Source organism: Bombina bombina, chromosome 5 (assembly GCF_027579735.1).
Source record: "Bombina bombina isolate aBomBom1 chromosome 5, aBomBom1.pri, whole genome shotgun sequence".
In the NCBI taxonomy this organism is placed as follows: domain Eukaryota; kingdom Metazoa; phylum Chordata; class Amphibia; order Anura; family Bombinatoridae; genus Bombina; species Bombina bombina.
Window position 1 is genome coordinate 70,790,717 of NC_069503.1, and position 22,016 is coordinate 70,812,732.

Sequence of the window (22,016 nt, forward strand, 5' to 3'; positions counted from 1 at the left end):
AACAGACATGGCTTTGTCATTTAAACACTAACAGACATGGCTTTGTCATTTCAAAATGAACAAACAGAATTTTTTAAAGAAATGTTGAAATTGCAAAAAGAAAGGAATAATATTCTAATAGAGGATTCTGAATAACCAAAATACCAAAATAAAATAGAATAAATGAGTAGGAGATATCCAAATCCATGATACGTTTGTTTTCCATTTTCATAGTTCTGCACTTTTTGTTACTGTTTTGTGAGTAACATTTTTTTTTATTTGTTATTTAAAAAAAAAAAGAGTGTTTTTTAATACAGTATTTCTTGTATACAAATACTTTAACAATGTTGCTAATAAATATGGTTACAATATTAACATTAATAAAAAGAAATTGAATACATAAAAGTTCAAAACCTTATAAATTTTTATTCATAAAATATTATTTTTATTGATGGAAGGTAAACACAATAAAATAAACAGATATGGTTAGTTGCTCTCTCACAGTACATCACAAACTATAGAAATGAATAATGGTATTTCTTATTTTCAAAGTTGATAAAACTCTTATGTTATTCTTTGATTTCTGTAATAAAAAAAATATTAGTTTAAACAATTAAGAATTTTTTAGAAAAAAAACCATATCCACTTACATGAAAAATATCTCAATTATTTCCATCCTGTTTTGCACACCGTCTCTAGTTGTGTGCCTGCTTACTATGTCTTGGGGTACATACACATCTTCTGTAGGATCATTAGGACACACCTCCTCTAAGTTTCCTTGTGCAATGGCAATATTGTGCAACATGTGACAAGAATGTTATCATTGCATTTTTCTGGAGAATATTGAAGGTCTCCTCCAGAACGGTCCAACACTCTGAAACGCATCTTTAACACATAGAATGTTCTCTCAGTAGTACTTCTTGTGGCATGATGTGACGGGGGTCAAAAGCCATGGCCAACAAGGGTAACCATTGTCACCTAAACAATTGAAACAAAAATATATTTTGAAACACATCTAAAAAAAAAAAAACTCATATTGATGGATATATATGGACATGTAAACAAAAACAAAAAAAAAAAGATACTAAACTTTAAGAAACAATTTTTTGGTAAATGAAAGTTCTTCCTTTTTTTTTTTTTGGTTTTTGATTGTTAATAAACCTTGATGTACATTGAACTAAAGGTCATCTACATCTATGTTTAATGAAATAAACCAAAAAATAGGTATATGAAAAAATTAAAAATAGAAAAATGGTTACATTTTCATTTAAAGTGACACTGAACCCAAATTTTTTCTTTCATGATTTAGATAGAGCATGACATTTTTTTTTTTTTTCTTACCTTTATTTATAATCCAACCAAATGTCAAAAACAAATAAAACAGCATTAAACACATAACATAAACCACAGTTTCATGAACCACAATTTATACAAAAATCCATTCATGTAACACTATGTTTAACTATAGATGCAGATATACATTAAGTAATCTGCGTATTGGTATAGTCTAATCAATTTATTCATTGACATTGCTTGGGGTTTTACTTTTCAACCCCCCCTAAACCTTCCCCTCCCTCCCCGCATATATCCCCCCCGGTGCAAAGAGGTGATCCAACTAAACAAAAATCATAAAAATAACAACAGAGAGAACAAAAAAAAAAAAAAAAAACCATTATAATGCTACCTCGCCTAGTTTTTACCAGTTCCCTAGCAAAACAATTTCTGTATTCCTGAAAGGAAAGATTATGTGATTCATTTCTGCCTCAGGAAATATTTTTAGAAAGACTGCCCATTTATCAAAGAATCTTTTGATGTCTTGGTCATTATTTAAGTCTGCACCTCTCTGCTCTAAAATACATTGTTTTTTCATGCAATTTTTAATCTCAGAGATGCTTGGAGTTACACGACTTTTCCACTTTTTACAGATTAAGTATCTGGTGGCAAGGATGGTAGAAATTACTATTTTTTCATTAATTTGCCTGCCAGGATCTTTCTTAAGACAGAATATTATCTGATATAGTGTTAGCGAAAAACTTGCTATCTTTAGCACATTCTTAAGCCAATACTCAACCTTGGCCCAAAGATTTTTGATCTTTGGGCAGAGCCAAAACATGTGAATTAAATCAGCCGCCTGTAGCGAACACTTAGGACATTTATCAAACCCCACACTAGTACATTTAAAGCCTCTCTTAGGGGTAAAATATGCCCCGTGTAGGAGTTTAATGTGTGCCTCTCTCCAGGTTGCAGATAGTGTTACTTGAGCAATTTTCTTAATTGATAATTGAATAGTATTTTTTCCAATATTACTACACGGGATTAACATGTTCCAGTGAGCTATCATATTTGTCAATACTGAAGCTGCTTTATTTATGCTCAGAAGATGGTAACACGGTGCAATCGACATGTGACCATTCCTTGTTAAAATGAGCCACTTTTCCAATGTGCCCAATCCCCACTCCCAGCCCACTATTCTAACTAGATCTTGAACAAAGTGTCTTAATTGTAGGTATGCAAAAAAATCCTTATTGGATAAGTCAAATTCCGTTTTTAATGTCTGAAATGTTTTAATACACTTCCTTTCGTTATCTATAATTTGAATAACCTTTGATAGTCCAGCAGTATGCCATTTTCTAAAAACTTCCGAATCCAAACCTGCTTGGAAAGTAGGGTTACCTATTATAGGTAAGATATAGGAAAGTCTATTATTAATTGACAGAAAATACATTATTTTACGCCAGGCTTTGAGTGGATTAAGGATAGTTTTGAACCTTTTAATTTCTGCTGGAATTTCTTTAGGTTCTAAATGTATTAACGCATCTAGAGAGTACGGATAGCAGATACTGGATTCAAGATCGTTATTCAATACATAATTATTATGTGAGATCCAGTCTGCTACGTTTCGAGCTAGAAAGGAGAAATTATAGAACCTTATGTCAGGTAAGGCAAGACCTCCACATTCTATTGGTAATGAGAGTTTCATGAGAGAAATTTTTGACCTTTTATTTTGCCACAGGAATTGAATAAGAGAGGTGTTAATTGATCGAATGTCCTTTCCTAAGAGAATTATTGGTGTATTTTGAAGTATATACAGTAGTTTTGGGAGGAGGGCCATCTTAAAGAGAGCAATCCTTCCAGAGAGTGATAAAGGGAGTTTTTGCCAAATCAAAAGCTTTTCTTTAATTATTTTTATTACCGGAGGGATATTCAAAGCATATAGATCTGAGGTTCTTGTCGGGATGTGAATCCCTAAGTATTTAAAGGAGTCTGTTACTTGGTGAAAAGGAGTTTTCAGTATGGAGGTATTATTTTTCCTAAGCCAAAATATCTCTGATTTGGCCATGTTTACTTTATATCCAGAGAATGACCCAAATTGTTCCAATATCTGAAAAAGTTTTGGCAAATTCAATTTAGTATTTGCCAAATAAAGCAGCAGGTCGTCAGCATATAAGCCAATTTTTATTTCAGTACTACGGATTTTTATACCATCCAAGAGATGACGAATTTTAATTGCTAGGGGCTCAATAGAGATATTAAATAGAAGTGGAGAGAGAGGACACCCCTGCCTTGTCCCTCTACCTAAAAGGATAGAAGACGAGATGGTGTTATTTACTATCAGTTTCGTTGAAGGCTGTTTATAAAGATTCCCAATAAATTCAAGAAAATTGCCCCTGAAACCAAACTGTCTTAGTGATGTTTTAATATGTTCGTAGTATATTGAATCAAAGGCTTTTTCGGCATCGATGGAAATAATGGCAAGGTCAGGTGTGTCCCCCCCCCCATCCCCCAGCTTAGACATAGCCTCGAAGTATTCTGTCACTAGTAGTGCTTCTCTAATTTTTGCAGCTGAGTTACGATTATTCAGAAAGCCTGCTTGATCCGTGTGTATAATTTCTGAGAGGATCCCTTGAAGCCTGGATGCTAAAATCGCAGTAAGAATTTTGTAATCAGAATTTAACAGAGCAATTGGTCTATAAGATTCTTTATAGTGGGGATCCTTTCCACCCTTTAATAACAATGTTGTATATGAACTGGAGAATAGAGAGGGAATCAAGTTGCCCTTTGTGAAAAAACTATTAAAAAGAATAGAAAGATGTGAGGTAGCTTCACTTGACAAGATCTTATAAAATTCATTGGGTAGGCCATCCGGACCTGCTGCTTTATTTAAAGAAAGTTCAGATATTATTTTCTCTATTTCTTCAACGGAGATGGGAGCATTTAAACTGTTAGACATTTCTAATGTAATTGTAGGATGTTTGATATCCCTCCAGAAATCCAAAGATTTCTGTGAGTCACTTATTTTAAATGAATACAATTCCTGATAATATTCGTAGAATGTTTTTAAAATGTCATCCGGTTTAGAGATCTGTAGCCCTCTATCCTGCAGTTTATCTATTACAGGTTGTTTTTTCTCATTTTTAATTAGTTTGGCCAACATCTTACCCGATTTATTCCCATATCTATGTAGCTTAGCCTCTATTCTTAATTCTCTTTGTGTTTCCTGCAACAAAACAAAGGTATCCCTCTCGTTTTTTGCCCTGACATATTTTGCCCAATTCAATGACGATTTATCAAGCAAATACTGATTGTAAGTGTTGGTCAGACATTGACATGTCTCTCTTTCTCTGAATCTGAATTTCTTTTGTAGGGCAATATTGTACGATAGTATTTCCCCTCGCATGACTGCCTTCGCAGTCTCCCAGAATAATTCAGGGCGGTTCAAAAATTCTTTATTAAAATGTACATATTCCTTATATTTGTTAACAAGCCAATTCTTAAATTTTATTTCTGACATCAGATAATAGGGAAAGAAAAAACGCGATGAAACAGGGCGTGAATGTGAAAGCTGAAACTCAAGCACAATTGGTGCATGATCTGAGAGGAGGATTGGTAGTATGTCCGATTTTACCCCGTGCATTAACATGCGTTCATCAATTAAGAATATATCAATTCTAGAGAGTGTTTTATGCGCCTTCGAGAGACACGTGAAACTCTGGATAGAAGGATTTTGATGTCTCCAAACGTCTCGCAATGCTAGATTTTGTGTAATTCTTTTAAACATTTTACATTCTAAGTTGTCTTTTTTTTGTTTCAGCCGTTTAGAATCTCGTCTTAATCTGTCGATTGGGCTTTGCGGAGCCATGTTGAAATCTCCGCCTAAAACCAAACACCCTTCTGTGTACGCTAACAGTTTGGACTGAAGAGAAGTCCAAAAATTTGGATCAAATGCATTAGGGCCATATGTATTACATAACGTATACATCTTCTGAAAGATCTTGAGCTTCAACATGACATATCTCCCCCCTGGATCAGCTTCAAACTGTATCACTTCAGTGTTAATTTTTTTCCCAATTAGTATTGCTACCCCTCTCTTTCTCTTAATGCTAGGTGCGAAATATATTTCTTTTACCCAGGCCGTCTTAAGTTTTAAAGATTCTTCTGCAGATAAATGAGTTTCTTGAATAAAACCAATGTCAGTCTGAATTTTTCGAAGCTGAGTAAGAATTGCCTTTCTCTTGATAGGAGTGGATATGCCACCCACATTCCATGATACTATTTTACATTCACTAAGTGTATTCATTTATATATAAAAGGAAAAAAAGAATGAAAGGAGAGAGAGAAAAAAAAACAACACAAAAAAAAAAAAAAAAAAAACCCATGAATAATTACCCTAAAAAAATGAGCCCTCTCCGCACCGAGAGAAGATAGACACTGAATCCTGCGTCTAAGCAAAAAAAATCTTTCTACCTTGAGAAAAAAACAGAGAACCCACATATTGTGCAATATCTGAGGTCTTGCTATTTAAACTTGTTGTCATCGGACCGGGGAGTTCAATGTTTTGTAGAGGCTCTCAGCTAAGTGAGCCTCCTCAAAAAAACGAACTGTATCATTAACTTTAACTTTTAGTTTGTAAGGGAATATTATAGTTGCTTGATATCCTTTTTGTATAAACTTGGTACAAATAGGAGCAAGTTCCCTTCTTTTTGCTGCGGTGTCTGCTGAGAAATCCTGAAACATAAGGATTGTAATGCCTCCAATTTTAACTGGTTGTTGTTTACGATAATACTGAAATAATGTGAGTTTGTCTTGGAAGTTTAACAGTTTGGCTATAACAGGTCTAGGCTTAGTTCTAGTTTTGTCCTCTGGGCGTAAAGAGCCTACTCTGTGCGCTCTCTCCACAGGTATAGGATATAAGGTAGATGGCAATTTTAGAATTTTAGGTAGAGTCTCTGATACAAAATTAACAAGATTATCGTATTGTTGTTCTTCTGGGAGCCCTATGATTCTTATATTATTTCTCCTAGAGCGATTTTCTAGGTCCTCTAGCCTGTTTTGTATTTTTTGTAGGTTAGTATTCACAGCTTCTAAGTTGGATCTGTGTACTGTTGTTAGGTCTTCCAGGTCCGAGACTCTCTGCTCGGCTTCCTGTAACCTATTGGAAAATTGGCTGACTTCTTGTGTTAGAGAACAGAAGTCTTGTTTAATTTCAGCTCTAAGAGCTTCAAATTTGGGAGAGAGCGCATCAGATATGCTAGCAACAAGACTATGTATGTTAGTAAATTCTTGTATCGCTGACATATTTAACGCAACTGAATGTGTGTCCATGACTGTCTCTTGATTGCCTTTCGTTTTCCTATCTCTCTGCCTCGCTGCCATGGCCGGAGGAGTCTTGGGTGAAACGTGAAGAAATTTGTCCATGTGCCAGTAAGTGAGAATTTACGAGCGAGATAAAAAAAAAAAAAAAAAGAGTGAATGAGCCGAGATTACGTGAGAAATAGTGCTTAAAAAGTGACTATGTGTTAAATTTGAGAGCAAGAGAATGCCCTTGCATAGACCAGTGAGGATAGGTATGTGTAAGTGATGATCAAGTGAGGGGAAAAAAAAAAAAAAAAAAAAAAAAAAAAAAAAAAACCCACCACGAGGCCCAGTACCAAGGGGAAAAAATGGGGGTGAAAAAGACTAGTGATGTGAGTAAAGAAGTCCAGCCACGAATGCGAGAACTAGAGGGTAGCAAAATGTATGAGACTACGTCAACACGATTTACCAGAACTAGTGGCGATCGCCAATCTCAGAAATCACAGTGTCAGTGACTACGTCACAGTATATCAACAAGACAATACTTAGTAACCCCAGCAAGGATAACCTAATTAGGCTAATTTTAAGAAAAACTAGTATTTTGTGGAGGAAAGGAGAGTAAACCCTATAACATACAAGTCTCCAGCTTCTTTATACTATTCTCTAACCCTAAGGGGTAATCCCCTCAGTGGATATAATTTACTCAATATATTTTCAAGGATACAGAAGCCTCCCCTGTGCTTATGTTTATTAAAGAACCATAGATAAGAGACCAAATGTCAACTTTTTTTTTTTATATTAGGAAGGAGCCAGATGTATATATATGGCTCTTGTTACCAAAACATATATGCAGGGAAAATATACATTAAAAAGTGAAAAGAAAGATGAACTATGCAATGCTTTTCAGAAAACAATTATCTTTCTTTTTTTTTTTTTTTTCTTACTCTACCCTTCCCCTCCCTTCCCTCCCCTCAACTTCCCTCACAGATCCAACTAGTTAATCGGTCAGATTTCCTCAAAACAAGTAGGCATATAAACAGTGAAAAAGAAAGAGAGGTATCAAACAATATCAATCTTCCTCCCTGACAACACACAGTATTACAAAGATTGGCCTGCTATCTATATAGGAAGATACAAATGTTAACAATGTCTCTTTGTTTCCTTCTGTGTTCACTATATCCTTTTCCTACTAGTTATGCAGCCAGAGAAGTAAATCTTTAACTAAAACATTGTAATACCCCAAGTTATGTTATTTTCCTTCCCCTTCAGTACCCCTTCTTTTTTCCTTTCCCCCTCCCCTCTCCAGCCAAGTCTAGGTCTTAGGTCAGATAATATTCTTTAGGTGTATAGGCCAGGAAAAGACTGTCAAGGTAGTCCATATAGATAAAGTAATGTTTCCCAGCTCTTATAAAGTTCTTTAATTATAAGAGTATATATTCTTTCTTTCTTCCTTTCAGGGAGTATCAATTTATACCCAGTGTCCAAACATGTTGAGAGGACAAATCTTTGCTGCTTGTCACTGAAAAGTTACAACACTTTTTCTTCTCTATTTCTTCCTTTCCTCTCCCTTCCACAACCCCTCTCTGTAATCTTTCCAGATTCCTTTACAAGTCTAAGGGACTCACCTCCTTCTCTTGTCCCCAAATGCCGTTAAAGAGTCCCCTGCAGAGGGCCCACGCCAGCACCGATAAGGAGCACAGCCTCTCCAATAACCGCCTCTCACGGCTCGAAGTCTCAGTCTAATCCTCTAGTGCGGCCCGCAATGCCTCCATCTCCACTCACACAACCAGCGGTGTACAGGAGAGGACAGAGGGTAATAATCCCCAGAGAGACAAAAAAAAGCCTGCGCCGCGTCTTTCCGCAGCCACACCAGTTCCAGGGTAGCGCCCGCCCCCTCTCACGCAGCACCGGTGGGAGAGGGGGTAGAGTCAACAGCGGGTAGAGCCGAGAAAGAAGACACGGCAAGATGACCCCCGCCTTCCGCGCAGCACCGGTGGGGAAGGGGGGAGGAGAGAAGAGCCCCAGACGATCCTCGGACAGCGTTCCAGGGTCAGGACTCTGCAGGGGGAGAGGTAAGCCTTGCGTTTCAGGTGTTCCGATTAACTGAAGAGAGGGGAGGGGGTGAGAGTTACCGCACAAGTCTCCTGAAAGCAAAGGGAGATGGTGAGGAAAAAAAGACAATACGCTGATATTTATCCCGGTATGTAGTGTTTTGCCTTTCCAACCTCTCAAGTGACTTTAATGATGGGGGTATACTCAGTACAACTTGATAGCATACATGTAGTGCTCACCTCCTCTCACGCAGCACAGGTGGGAGAGGAGGGAGAGATAAATACCGGCTTTCTGTGGGAGCTGTCTCAGAGTAATATTATAAGGGCAACAGCTGTAGAAAAGAAACTTTTTTCAAATTATTCTGCCATCACAGTGGGTTGTTATTCCACTGCCCAGGTTCCGATAGCGATGTTAAAGGCTGTCCATTAAGCTAGCCCAGTATCCAGGCTCGGCGCGAGAGATCTCCACCAGCTGCAGTAGGACTAGAGTGCAAAACGCTCAGCACCTGCGTTAAGCTCCTCCTCCGGAACCACCTGTCTCTGCCAGCTAGAGCATGCCAGAGCATGACATTTTAAGCAACTTTTTAATTTACTCCTATTATCAAATTTTCTTTATTCTCTTGGTATCTTTATTTGAAATGCAAGAATGTAAGTTTAGATGCCGGCCCATTTCTGGTGAACAACCTGGGTTGTTCTTGCTGATTGGTTGATAAATTCATCCACAAAAAAAAAAGTGCTGTCCATAGTGCTGAACCAAAAAAAAAAAAAAAAAAAAAAAAAAAAAAATTTTGTTGTAATTAGTTTAAATTGGTTGTAATCTTTTTTTATTTTTTGTAATTTAGTGTTTGTTTGTTTTTGTATTATAGATTAGTTTATTTAATTGTATTTTAGTTTAGCTAATTGTAGGTAATTTATTTAATTAATTTAATGATAGTGTAGTGTTAGGTGTATTTTTAACTTAGGTTATGATTTATTTTACATGTAATTTTGTACTTATTTTAACTAGGTAGCTATTAAATAGTTATTAACTATTTAATAGCTATTGTACCTAGTTAAAATAAATACAAAGTTGCCTGTAAAATAAATATAAATCCTAAAATAGATACAATGTAATTATTATTTATATTGTAGCTATATTAGGGTTTATTTTATAGGTAAGTATTTAGTTTTAAATAGGATTAATTTATTTAATTATAGGAATATTATTTCATTTAATTTAAATTATATTTATGTTAGGGGGGTGTTAGGGTTAGGCTTAGGTTTAGGGGTTAATACATTTATTATAGTAGCAGCGATGTTGCGGGCGGGAGATTAGGGGTTAATAATTGTAGGTAGGTGGTGGCGATGTTAGGGAGGGCAGGTTAGGGGTTAATACAATTTATTCTAGTGTTTGCGAGGCGGGAGTGCGGCGGTTTAGGGGTTAATACATTTATTATAGTGGCGGCGAGGTCTGGTCATCAGATTAGGGGTTAATAAGTGTAGGTAAGGTAGCGGCGGGAGATTAGGTGGTGGCGATGTTAGGGAGGGCAGGTTAGGGGTTAATACAATTTATTCTAGTGTTTGCGAGGCGGGAGTGCGGCGGTTTAGGGGTTAATACATTTATTATAGTGGCGGCGAGGTCTGGTCATCAGATTAGGGGTTAATAAGTGTAGGTAATTGTAGGTAGGTGGTGGCGATGTTAGGGAGGGCAGGTTAGGGGTTAATACAATTTATTCTAGTGTTTGCGAGGCGGGAGTGCGGCGGTTTAGGGGTTAATACATTTATTATAGTGGCGGCGAGGTCTGGTCATCAGATTAGGGGTTAATAAGTGTAGGTAAGGTAGCGGCGATGTTGGGGGGGCAGATTAGGGGTTAATAAATATAATATAGGTGTCGGCGATGTTAGGGGCAGCAGATTAGGGGTTCATAGGGATAATGTAGGTGGCGGCGGTGTCCGGTCGGCAGATTAGGGGTTAAAAAAATTTATTAGAGGGTTGGCGATGTGGGGGGGGGGCTCGGTTTAGGGGTACATAGGTAGTTTATGGGTGTTAGTGTAATTTATAGCACAGTAGTTAGGAGCTTTATATTCCGGCGTTAGCCCATAAAGCTCTTAACTACTGACTTTTTTTGGCGGTAGGAGTCTTGTCGGTAGAGGGTCTACCGCTCAGTTCTTCCAAGACTCCAAATACCAGCGTTAGGCAAATCCCACAGAAAAGATAGGATACGCAATTGACGTAAGGGGATCTGCAGTAGCCTGGAGTCGCGGTAAGGAAGTGAGCGGTAGACCCTTTCCTTGCTGACTCTAAATACTAGCGGGCGTTAAAAAGCAGCGTTAGGACCTCTTAATGCTGCTTTTGACGGCTAACGCCAAACTCTAAATCTAGCCGTATGTGTTTAATGCATTATTAGTCACTGTACGTTTGTGACACACAGATAATATCCCGGCACACAGCTGATATAACAATACTATTAAGACATTAAATATTGAGTCAGTGATGTTATTTCTATGTGTTTATTGCATTATTAGTCACTGTATGTCTGTGACACACAGATAATATCCCGGCACACAGCTGATAAAACAAAACTATTAGACATTAAATAGTGAGTCAGTGAAGTTATTTCTATGTGTTTATTGCATTATTAGTCACTGTACGTCTGTGACACACAGATAATATCCCGACACACAGCTGATATAACAATACTATTAGACATTAAATAGTGAGTCAGTGAAGTTATTTCTATGTGATTATTGCATTATTAGTCACTGTACGTCTGTGACACACAGATAATATCCCGGCACACAGCTGATATAACAAAACTATTAGACAATGAAAGTATACAGTAAAGTTGTTTTCCTAGGAATAAGTAGTCAGTTTATATTACAGTCTCAAGGTGTTTACTGTCCCTTTAGTCAGATCTAGCTTTGTGCTATTTTGTTGTGAATCCTTGTTTAATGAAGAGAACATTTTGACAAATTTACAGAGATATTGATTACCTAGAATATAATTAATGATATTAATTAAAGGGATTTAGAGGTGCCATAATGTTTAAATATATTAGATCAGTTTATTGTTGTACCACTGATTGTATATAACTATGTGTTTAACTTCTGCAAAGTCAGCTATAGAGCAGCAATGCACTACAGGGAGCTAACTGAGCATATCTGGTGAGCCAATGACAAGAGGCACATGTGTGTAGCCACCAATCAGCAGTCAGTTCCCAGGATAACATAAGTTTGATAACAGAAGTGAAATTAAAAGAGAATAAAATTATACATTCTGGGGCCGACCTATGACAGTGTGAGCGGACATAATACGATGAAGCATATGCTGTAAGCATTTAGCAATGCTGCCCCTGCAGATTCAGGGCCAATCAGCCGCTAGCAGGGAGTGTCAATCAGCCTGATAGCATAGGGTTGGGCAAATTGATGTCTGCAGCCTCAGAGCAGGCAGGCAAGTTATGAAGCAGTGGTCTTTAGACCGCTGCTTCATAACTGCCGTTTCCGGTGAGCCTGAGGGAGCTTGATAATTCGCCCCCCAAATCTTAATCATGAAAGTGCCCTTTAAGTATGGTTTAAGTAACAGAAAATGTCTGTGTATAAAGTCTTGCTGGTGATTAATAATCTGGGTTGGTCTAGGTAGGGGGTTCATTTGATATTGTTTTATGTACTGTTAAAAGGGTCAGTAAAGTAAATATTAAACTTAAATAGATTGGATAGAAAATGATGTTTCAAACAACTTTCCATTTTACTTATATTATAATTTGTGTTTGGTTCTCTTAGTATCCTTTGTTAAAGAGTAACCCTAGGTGAACTCAGGAGCGTGCACGTGTCTTCAGACAGCAGAGTTTGCAAGAACATTTATAGCAATGGTATACATAGTTACAAACACTGCTGCACAGAGTGCTAAATACACGTGCACGCCCCTAAGCTCATATAATATCAGCCTCCTAGGTTTACTCTATAACAAAGGATACCAAAAGAACAAAGAAAATTAGATAATAGAAGTAAATTGGAAAGATGGAAACAATTGCTGCTCTGAGTTATCAGCATTTAACTTTCACCATCAGATTTAGCTTTTGTTTTTGATGATTTATTCCTAATTATTCTGTGATTTTGTGTTTTTAATAATACAAAAATAATACTGGTCTGGATTAAAATCACTTTTTATTTGCATGAAAAAACATTGTATATCATTATATAGTAAGAAGCAGCATTACATGATATATGCACACAATGGTATAAATATACCTAACACTTGTGCTCTTGATACAAAGGGATTTATCAGACATATAATGTTCCCTTTATATATACAGTATGTGCTATTATCAGTTCTTGTGGCTTCTAACTAACATGAAAACATCTAACAGACATAATATCAAGTTACAGAACATGACACACATATTACATACCCAGTATACATGTAGTTTATAGTAGCCATTTAAATTAAACTGATTATGATCACATGACACACATACTACATACCCAGTATACATGTAGGTTATAGTAGCCATTTAAATTAAACCGATTATGATCACATGACACACATATTACATACCCAGTATACATGTAGGTTATAGTAGCCATTTAAATTAAACTGATTATGATCACGTATGTACCGGTTACTGATATTTTGTCTCATGAAATAAAATCAGTTTCCCCTCAGTAATTCCTCTGGTATATAACATGTACAATGCTAAGCATCTATTGCTATAAGAAAAGGTTTATCCACATGATGTGCACATTAAATATATCTCCCAGATATCAATCATTTGAGACTGATGTTCTTGTTTATATAATTCTCTAACACTCTATTCATATAAAGACTCCTTTATTCTGTAAATAAAATTATTTCCTCCCCTATGTAAATCAAAACGTACAACTCCTAACACTGGCATATTAATAAACAACACTGGGGGTGCTTTGGTGGTGAATGGTTGTGTAAACTGGTCAGTATGAGGACAGATCTGTATATTCCTGTGTGGTGTTTGGATTCTATCACATTTATATGAGAGAAACTGAGCTGCACATATATAGAAGAACAAAGGACAGCAGGAGAGCACTTCCAATCTGGGGCTTTTATAACTGGGATTTAATGTCAAATGAAATCCAGCACTCAAGCCGTCAGGTTGTGCACACCAAAAAAGGTTACTGCATACCTTGCAATACCTCAAAAGTTCCAAAGAAAGGCAGCACAACCAATTATTTCAAACTTTCTTTATTCCTTTTCACCAGGAGCAGGTACAAAATACAAGACTACATTTTGGGGTATCAACCCTTAGTCAAACTCGGATTTAGAAAGTAATAATTAAAATATCATCCTTTTTTGATGCATCTATTTAGAGAGCTTGTCCTCTTTAGGATAATTGTAAAAAGGTTTGTACACTGTGCATATAAAAGTTTATTTGTGTGTAAATATTTGGTGTTTTGTGATACCAGATTTCAATAAAAAACCTTTTTTCCACTTTCTAAACATGTGAAAGGTTTCTTCCCTTGTGAATCCTTTCATGATTTTTCATAGTACTCATATGTGTAAAACTTTTTCCACATGTACATGTGAACAGCTTTTCTCCTGTGTGAAGTCTTTCATGTATTTTCAGTTTACTCTTTTGTGTAAAACTTTTTCCACACTCTGTACATTTGAAAGGCTTTACTCCTGTGTGAATCATTTCATGAGTTTTCAGATTAATATTTTCTGTAAATCCTTTTCCACACTCTGTACATATGAAAGGTTTTTCTCCTGTGTGAATCCTTTCATGAGTTTTCAGATTACTCTTTTTTGTAAAACTTTTTCCACACTCTGTACATGTGAAAGGCTTTACCCCTGTGTGAATCCTTTCATGAGTTTTCAGATCACTCTTTTGTGTAAAACTTTTTCCACACTCTGTACACGTGAAAGGCTTTTCCCCTGTGTGACTCCTTTCATGAGTTTTCAGATTTTCTATTCGTGAAAAACTTTTTCCACACTCTGTACACGTGAAAGGCTTTTCTCTTGTGTGAATCTTTTTATGAGTTTTCAGATGATTCATTTGTGTAAAACATTTGCTGCACTCAGTACATGTGCGTGGCTTCTCACCTGTGTGAATTTTGTGGTGTTCTGTAGATTTAAAAGGTCTCTCCTTTGTATGAATCATTTGGCTAGACTGTAGACTTTTCCTATCTTTAATATGTTTTGAAAGCTCAGTAAATGTGTGTGGTTTATCCACAGGGATAATAATTTCACTAGATAAGTCAGAAATGTTGTCCTCTTGTTTGATGACTAAATTACTCTCTGTACATAATGATTGCTGCCCAGTTCCTGCCAATTCATCATCTCCTTTAAATATCGGCTGTGATATCCCCAATGTTTGTGAATAGTCATGACTAAAACTATTGGAGTTTGCGGTATAATTCTGATGCTTCCTGTAGTGAAGGATGGATATGAACTATTCACGTGTTTGTCTACATAAAAAGAAATGGAATAAAGAAAAATAAGAATGTTTGTTTATTATAATATAATCCATCTCAATTAAAAAACATTTTTTTACACTATTTTTAAAGTTATTTACCTGTAAATCACAAATTAAAAAAGCATGACATAGAATGTAAACATTACTACATCATAGTAAACTATGCATTAAACAAAGTGCGTGTGGATAATGTTCTCAGCCAGGGAACAAGTACATCTGTATTCTGGGCAAGAGAGGTGACATTCACCATCCTCATTTAACATTGCACAAGCAACTGCAAATACAGCCCTGCCCAGCTCATGCTCAACCAGTTGGGCGAGAACATGATGTCTTAATCATCACAGACTAATCAACAGTGTGCGATGTTTTGAGAGGGTAAGAAGAAGTGACCTTATGATAATCTTTAGCTTTTGGCTGTGGTTGTTCAATTTATATAAACAGACAAAAACTTTATTAGTTTAATAATGCTCACTGTAAAATTAAGCACACAAACTAGTGGTGGTTCTGGTGTGGGGAACACTGGGGGAGTTGTGGGTGTTCCACACATGGAAAAAGGTAGGCATAAGTGTAGTTATGGATGTTCCATGAGCAAGGTCAGGGCAGAGGAAGGTGGAGTTGCCGGTGTTCTGAGTAATGAACCAGGTCAAAGGGTGAGGTTAGGGAGTTGATGGACATGATCTGTCTAAAAGGACAGAGATGGGAGTAGTATTTTTTATCCTCCTCCTCAGCCCAATGGTGGTTGCTCCTTCTTTATAACGTCACTGACACAAATGCTCTTAAAGATTCAGATATAAATATAATAGTTTATATTTGTTTAATGAGCTATCTATTCTTATTTCCCAGTAATTAAAGTCAGCATAATATCTATTTTACTCACCTAACACATATGAGTTCATGTTGATAACAGGCTCTAATGTCTGTGCTCAGGAAGAAGGTTCTCTTATTCACTCCAGTTACATCAATACCTGATATCTCTCAGTGCTCTTTCTGTGTCTGTAAAAAGTATATTAAATGGTTTAGACAGATAATGAAATAATAATTCTGATAAGGCACACAACAATTCATGTGATACAGATCAGCTGATTAGGTGATTACATATGTGATGCTGATTCACCCCAAGCATTTAGTACAGTTATCTCTGTGAGTGTTATAATTGCCCCTTAAATATGAATCAGATCTATACAACATAATGGAAGAAAATCTATTTAAGTGGGGCCATATCACAACTTTACAAACATATTATAGTCTTTGTTTTTATCATTTATATGAAACAATATTTTATCCTGAAAGAAAATGTTAAATATCAGTTGTTTAAATATAAGTTAAATTGGATACTGCAGTATTGGTATTGTACTTCCTACTAATTCTCACTGTGAGACATTTTGTCATGTGCTCCACCCATAGTCCTTTAACTTCTCTTGGTCAATACTGAGTTGTCGTAAATCACATTGCAATGGGATGTGGGAGAGATAGGCACTAAATGTTCATTTCAATTGTTTCCTTGTATAGAGTTAAGAAAATAAAGAATTTGTGTTTACATAGAGTGATAATATAATGAGACATGTTCTTTTGGCAAATTCAGTCCATTTAAAAAGGACCATAAAATATAGAATTACAAAACCACAGTTGCATAATAAAAATACAATGCAATAAAACTTACTATGAATTTAAAAAGAGCAATAGATTGTTTTGTGATAAATGTAGTTCTGCACCTGTACCATGTGACAGCTATGAGCCAATAACAGACTCCTGTACCATGTGACAGCTATGAGCCAATAACAGACTCATATTTTTATATAATGTGAACTCCTGCATATGCTAAGTAGGAGCTGGAGCCTCAGGTCATTTAAAAAGCTGTGTACAATTTAATAATGAAAATAAATTACAAACAGCAAACAGTTATTTTACATAAAAATAAAGCTAAAGGTGAAATTTTCCATACACTTTATACTATTTTATACTGTGAAAGAAGAAAGAGAGCGCCTCATAGTGCAAAATATCTCTGTGCAGTTAGAGAGTGTGGTGTTATTCGGTAGAAAGATACTCACAAGTAAAGTGGCACTTTTCGTTAAGAAAGTGCAGACAGGCAGGCTGACATTTACAGCAGTTAGTACGCTGGCAAGGAGAGTGCACTGCAGTTCCGTGGGTGTCTCGCTGTCAAAGTATCAACTGACAGGACCCTGGTGATATTAGGAGCCGTGCTCCGCGAGAGACTTCTTTGTCCCAGTATGGATTGAATCCTTTATAAAAGGGTAACTGGTGTAGGCTGATAAAAAACGTATCTGCAACGTCTCTAAGGTTTTTAAAAGCTGGCAAATAATGGAAAACAGTCCAAACTAAGTGGTTAAAAACAGGTTTAATGGAGCTAATAACGCGTTTCTCGGCCGCTAGCTCCTGGCCGTTTCATCAGATCTTGCCAGCGTACTGACTGCTGTAAATGTCAGCCTGCCTGTCTGCACTTTCTTAACGAAAAGTGCCACTTTACTTGTGAGTATCTTTCTACCGGATAACACCACACTCTCTAACTGCACAGAGATATTTGCACTATGAGGCGCTCTCTTTCTTCTTTCACTCTATAGATACCTGATTCACCGCCAGCACCATGAGAAGCAGCCTGACAACACGGGATCTCTGTATTCTTTGAAGATCCTCCTGAAACAACAAACTTTCTGGTTTGCTTTTGCAATATATGTATGGACATTTCTCCTATGTTATATAACTTTTTATCACCAGATATGCTGTACATATTTTATGGTTATAATTCATAGTTTTTTCTTTTTTCACTGTATATCCTTGACAGTTTGTTTTACACCATTTCTCTTATATATCTTGAGAGACACACTATTTTTTGTCTATAACACACATTACACTCAAATAAGTCCTCTGCATAGAATTCTTGGATACACTCAGAGATTAGCACCAACATTTCTGCGACACGGTGTGACTCTTTTGCACAAAACATATTTTTATTATTTTTTTGAGGCATTTATACTCCATCACCTCACAATACACAATTGTATTATTTTTGCTACATTTTTTGGCGCACCTTATTTATATTTTATATTGTGATATAAAATATATATCCCTTCCATACTATTTTATACACCGGTAAAACAAGTCATTAGAAACACATTAAAGGGACAGCAAAGTCACAATTATACTTTTATGATTCAAATTTTAACAACTTTCCAATTTCCTTCTATTATCAAATCTGCTTTATTCCCTTGGTGACCTTTGTGACAAAGCATATAATGCACTATGGTGCGCTAGCTGCTGATTAGTGGCACATATAAGCCTCTTGTCATTGACTCACCTTATGTGCTTAGCTAGCTCCCAGTAGTGCACTGCAGTTGCTTCAATAAAGGATATCTAGTCAATGAAGAAAATAACAAATTATGCTAACCAGATAATTTCCTTTCCTTCTGTACAGGGAGAGTCCACAGCTGCATTTCTTACTTGTGGGAAATACTGAACCTGACCACCAGGAGGAGACAAAGACATCCCAGCCAAAGGCTTAAATACCTCCCCCACTGCCCTCATCCCCCAGTCATTCTGCCGAGGGACCAAGGAACAGTAGGAGAAATATCAGGGTGAAAAAGGTGCCAGAAGGAGAAATTAAAATTTAGGGCCGCCCATCGGAGAACACGTGCGGGAGCTGTGGACTTTCCCTGTACAGAAGGAAAGGAAATTATCTGGTAAGCATAATTTATGTTTTCCTTCTTGATACAGGGGAGTATGATTTTAGAAGGGGACAATACACATCAAATTATAACAATGGGTATCGAAATAGATTCTCCCAACCCTGTCAGATTAGGGAAGATCATAGACAGCACCAACAACAATTCGATAACTTCGAGATTGACCATCAGGGAGAGACTATGACAAAATACCAACAGAGAAACCCGTTCAGACAACGACAATATAACAGTCAGAATACTGAATATTACCCCCATGGGGGCCATAGGGGACAACCACAAGAGTGGAAAGAGAATTATAGGGGGCTGCCTAACAGATTCTCTTCCCTAGCTACTCTCACATCAAGGGAAATGAATGATACATCTAGAGAGTCCCCTAGGGAAGGTACCAATACAGCATCCTCATCTTTTATAGGGATGGGTCATAACAACCTGCCAATGAGAGACCCGAAAGGAAAAAGAAAACCGATAATGTTGGAGAATGTAGATACCCCGATAAAAAGAAGCTATATCGAGGAAGAAGATCAGGGTCAAATTTCAAGAACAGACCCAAATTGGAACAGTCAATAGCCAGATCTGAGAATGATAGACCCAACGACAATATTGGTCAAATTGAAAACGAAGTGAAGGGTATATATAATTTGAGTGACACCACCCTGAAACCAGAAGAGAAGATGGTATTAGGGTTGGGTCTCTCCTATGCCCCATCAAGAGGACTAGATAAATTCCAAACATATCTCAATACTAAGGAATTTGTGAGGAAACTCACCCTTAAGAGATATTTTCTAAAATCTCCAGTAGAAAGGACCGGTTCTGCCACACAAAGATCTGAGAATAGAGACCAGTATGTACATTCAGACCTCCAACCTAAGTCTCGTTTCTATCCCACCCATTGTAAGGGACCAGCCATTGAAACATTTGAAACTATGGTCTGTAATGATATTAAGAAACTAAAGTCTAAAAATGCATACAAAAAGAATCTTAGTGCAAAACAACTCAATACAATATCGAAACTTGAACATAACAATGACATCGTTATCAAACCGGCCGACAAAGGTGGTGGGATAGTGATATTGAACAAGATCGATTACCTTAAGGAATCCAAGAGAATCTTGGAAGACAAGGAGACATATGACATCTTGAGGTCTGATCCCACATGTGATTACAAGAGAACACTGGACAATTTACTCACAGGATCCAACAATATGGGCATCCTAAATGATAAAGAGTTTGGATATCTGACAAATAAACATCCTAAGATTCCAGTGTTCTACTATCTGCCCAAAATCCATAAAAGTTTGGTCAATCCACCTGGGCGACCAATAATATCGGGCATAGGCTCCTTGTCCAGTAATCTATCGCAGTATATAGACAAGAATTTGCAGCTATATGTTAGAACTTTACCATCTTACCTGAGGGGACTCCACTGAAGTTTTGAATTTACTAAGAAATATGGAGTGGGACGACAGTTACATCCTGGTAACCAGTGATGTGACATCACTGTATACCTGTATCCCACATGAAAAATGCCTGGAATCTGTGGGCTACTATCTGGACAAAGACGATAACATGCCTCAAGCTCAGAGGATGTTTATACTTGATGGTATAGACTATATACTTAAACATAATTACTTCTACTGTGAGAAAGTGTTTTATCGTCAAGTATGTGGTACAGCTATGGGGACCAGGTTCGCACCCAGCTATGCCAATCTTTACATGGGCAGATGGGAAACTATATTTTGGGATTCCTGCCCGGCTGGCACAGACCTGGTCCTGTACAAGAGATATATTGATGATCTCCTTATAGTCTGGATAGGCAGTCAGGAAGATCTAAGACACACTCTAGAGGTTATGAATTTAAACCAGTTGAACCTGAAATTTACCCACACTTTCAGCAAAGATCACATAACCTTTTTAGATTTGGATATCAGAGTGAAAAACGGAAGAATTGAAACATCAACCCACTTCAAGGAAGTGGACTGCAATAATTATATACATCAGACGAGCTGCCACCACAAGAAATGGATCTCAAATATCTCCAAGGGACAATTGATGAGAATAAAGAAGAACTGTTCAAGTGAAGACATGTGGATGGAACAATCCCTGGTACTTAAAGCCAGATTCTTGGAAAGGGGTTATGATGATTCATTTATAGATAAAACCATCCAAGAGATAAGCAGTATAAAAAGGGACACTCTCCTCACTTACAAATCGAAACAAGCTAAAGGTATCCATGAAGGTCTGAAAGTTCCGTACAATACCCAATACAGTGAAAGTAAGAAATCCATCGAAGATATAATAAAGCAACATTGGCACCTTTTAAAGAATGATGACATTATAGGAGAACATCTTACAGAACAACCTCAGTTCATCTATAGGAAAGCCAACAACCTCAAGTCGATCCTAGCTCTCAGCATTCCCAAGAATAAGACATCCACAAACTCTATGGGAATCATGGGTAAGAAGCTACATGGCTTCTATCCGTGTCATCTCTGTAAGGCATGTACACATGGAATGAAATCAGATACGTTCAAGTCCAAGGTCTCTAATGAAATGTTTAACATCAAGCAAACCATAAGATGCACAGATCAATCTGTTGTCTATCTCATTGAATGTGGGTGTGGCCTACAATATGTGGGCCAGACCACATGAAAACTTAGAGATAGGATCCGAGAGCACCTGTTACAGATTAAGTGGAAGAAAGTAGATTTGCCTATCTACAGACACTTTAAGGAAGTACATGGAGGGAGTGACAGAAGTCTCAAATATATGGGGATAAGTAAATTAACAAAGGACTGGAGAGGAGGTGATATGGAACTGAAGATGTTAAGGACAGAATCAAAATGGATCTTTAATTTAGATTGCATCCATCCTAAAGGACTAAATGCTAATTTTGAAATGGTCCATTTATTCTAAAAATCACCAATACAAAGAACTTAAGAAATACTCTCAAGCTAAATAAAATTGTTTTAATTCTTGTCCAATAACCATATAATACCCCCACCCCCCTCTTAAATTCTAAAACAACCACTAGTCCCACAGTATTAATGCGTACCTTCTGACAGGAATAAAAGTCTTTTAACCCCAGGATAGCCCTACGAAACTAGGGCTGTAAACTAAATCTATATTAGGACTCCTCCTAATTAAGGGTTGTAAACTAATTTATATTAGACCCAAACACATTAGCTACTAGCTGCCAAATTTGTTTAAAGTGTAAGAGAATGTATGTCAAAATTAAGTGATTATGTGTTCAAGAAATTATTCAAAAACTAGTATTTTTTAAAATTTTATTT

General features: G+C 36.8%; 1 protein-coding gene across 1 annotated transcript in view; it reads right to left on the bottom strand.

The window, feature by feature from the left end:
- Positions 1-543: 543 nt before the first annotated feature.
- LOC128661323 (gastrula zinc finger protein XlCGF26.1-like) overlaps positions 544-22,016 on the bottom strand; it is a 67,820-nt gene continuing 46,347 nt past the window's right edge. Inside the window, exons 2-3 of the mRNA XM_053715592.1 lie at positions 14,142-14,676; positions 544-562 (exon numbers count right to left, since the gene is read on the bottom strand). Of these exons, the coding sequence (XP_053571567.1) occupies positions 544-562; positions 14,142-14,676 (554 nt within the window). The remainder of the gene's footprint in view (positions 563-14,141; positions 14,677-22,016) is intronic.